Source organism: Cyprinodon variegatus, unplaced genomic scaffold (genome assembly GCF_000732505.1).
Source record: "Cyprinodon variegatus isolate N-32 unplaced genomic scaffold, C_variegatus-1.0 Scaffold996, whole genome shotgun sequence".
Lineage (NCBI taxonomy): Eukaryota > Metazoa > Chordata > Actinopteri > Cyprinodontiformes > Cyprinodontidae > Cyprinodon > Cyprinodon variegatus.
This window is the reverse complement of record NW_015151449.1, coordinates 54,627-55,830: the sequence shown is the minus strand read 5'-3', so window position 1 is coordinate 55,830 and position 1,204 is coordinate 54,627. Positions and strand designations below refer to the sequence as shown.

Here is a 1,204-nt window from a genome sequence, read left to right as displayed (position 1 = left end):
GAGGGATTGCTGAAGAGTCAATGAGTCGATGCAATCAGCTGGTTTTCCTTAGATAGAAAACTTTGAATCAATCTGACTGGATGATCTGGTGAACTTGGCACTATAGAAATAAAACGTGTTGTAAATTGGCGCTATAGAAATAAACTGAATAGAATTGAACCTGAATTTTAATAGAAATGCTTTAATCTCCTCATGCTGCTGATTCTGGACTCTTCTCCATCCTCCTCCATCTTAGTGCGTCCTTTGGAACCATTTCTCCCTCCAGTCTCCTCAGTAGATTATCGTCAGTTTTTTCTCACCCTTCCTGTTTCTACTGGTGTCCCTTAACCCTCGCCCCCCCCTTTTCATCACCTACCTCCTTCATGTTATGCAGATGATCTACATCTATCAGACCTTCTTCACATCGCCACCTCCTCCCTCTTCCTCAGATCCTCCTCCATCCACTTCACTGCCCCCCCCCCAGCTCCACCTGTCACCATGGGGGGGCAGAGCCTTCCGCCGCTCACCACAGAATAAACTTTCTCCCCGAGTTTAAAACCAGAATCCAAACTTGTTCCAGCTTTACTAATTTCTGAATCCACTGTTCTTTTTCGTCTCCATAACTATTTATACTTTTCTGTTCCCTGTATTTATATTTATTATTATTTTATTTTTATTGTTCTATTTCCAGACTAACGGCGTATTTGATTCTCACTTCATCACCTCGCTGATGTTTTCCACGCCGCAGGTCTGCAGAGCAAACGCTGCCAACAGGAGGCGGTTCTGTTCACTGGGTTGAACCTGAAGAACCCAGAAATCAACCATCTGCTGCTGTAAGCGGGTCGGAGATGCGGCGCCGCATCCGCTCACCTGCAGGATCTGGACGTAGGCCTGGTGAGGGTCTGTCATCTTCATCCCGTTGATCTCCACGAAGAGGAACGCCGGGATCTCGTCTGCGGCGGCGGCGTGCTGCAGGCAGCGCATCACCTCGTGGACCGTGGCCGTCTTCCCCGTCCCCGGCACCCCAGAGATGTACATGCACCTGAGCAGAGACAGGACGGGTTTCAGAAGGTTCGGTTCTACCAGTGGAGTGGGTTCAGTGGCTAAGAGCTCCCCCTGGTGGCTGCCAGCAGAACCACAAACACCTCCCAGACCGACGCCCCAGTTCTTCTCTAACTGGGACTAGGGGTGTAAATCACATCCATCATGGCGATTCGATTCAGTA

The 1,204-nt window shown here is 49.4% G+C and overlaps 1 protein-coding gene across 1 annotated transcript in view; it reads right to left on the bottom strand.

The window, feature by feature from the left end:
* The window catches only part of orc1 (origin recognition complex subunit 1), a 16,906-nt gene that overhangs the window by 8,035 nt on the left and 7,667 nt on the right, over positions 1–1,204 (bottom strand). The window contains exon 9 of the mRNA XM_015399221.1: positions 850–1,021. Within this exon, the coding sequence (XP_015254707.1) occupies positions 850–1,021 (172 nt within the window). The remainder of the gene's footprint in view (positions 1–849; positions 1,022–1,204) is intronic.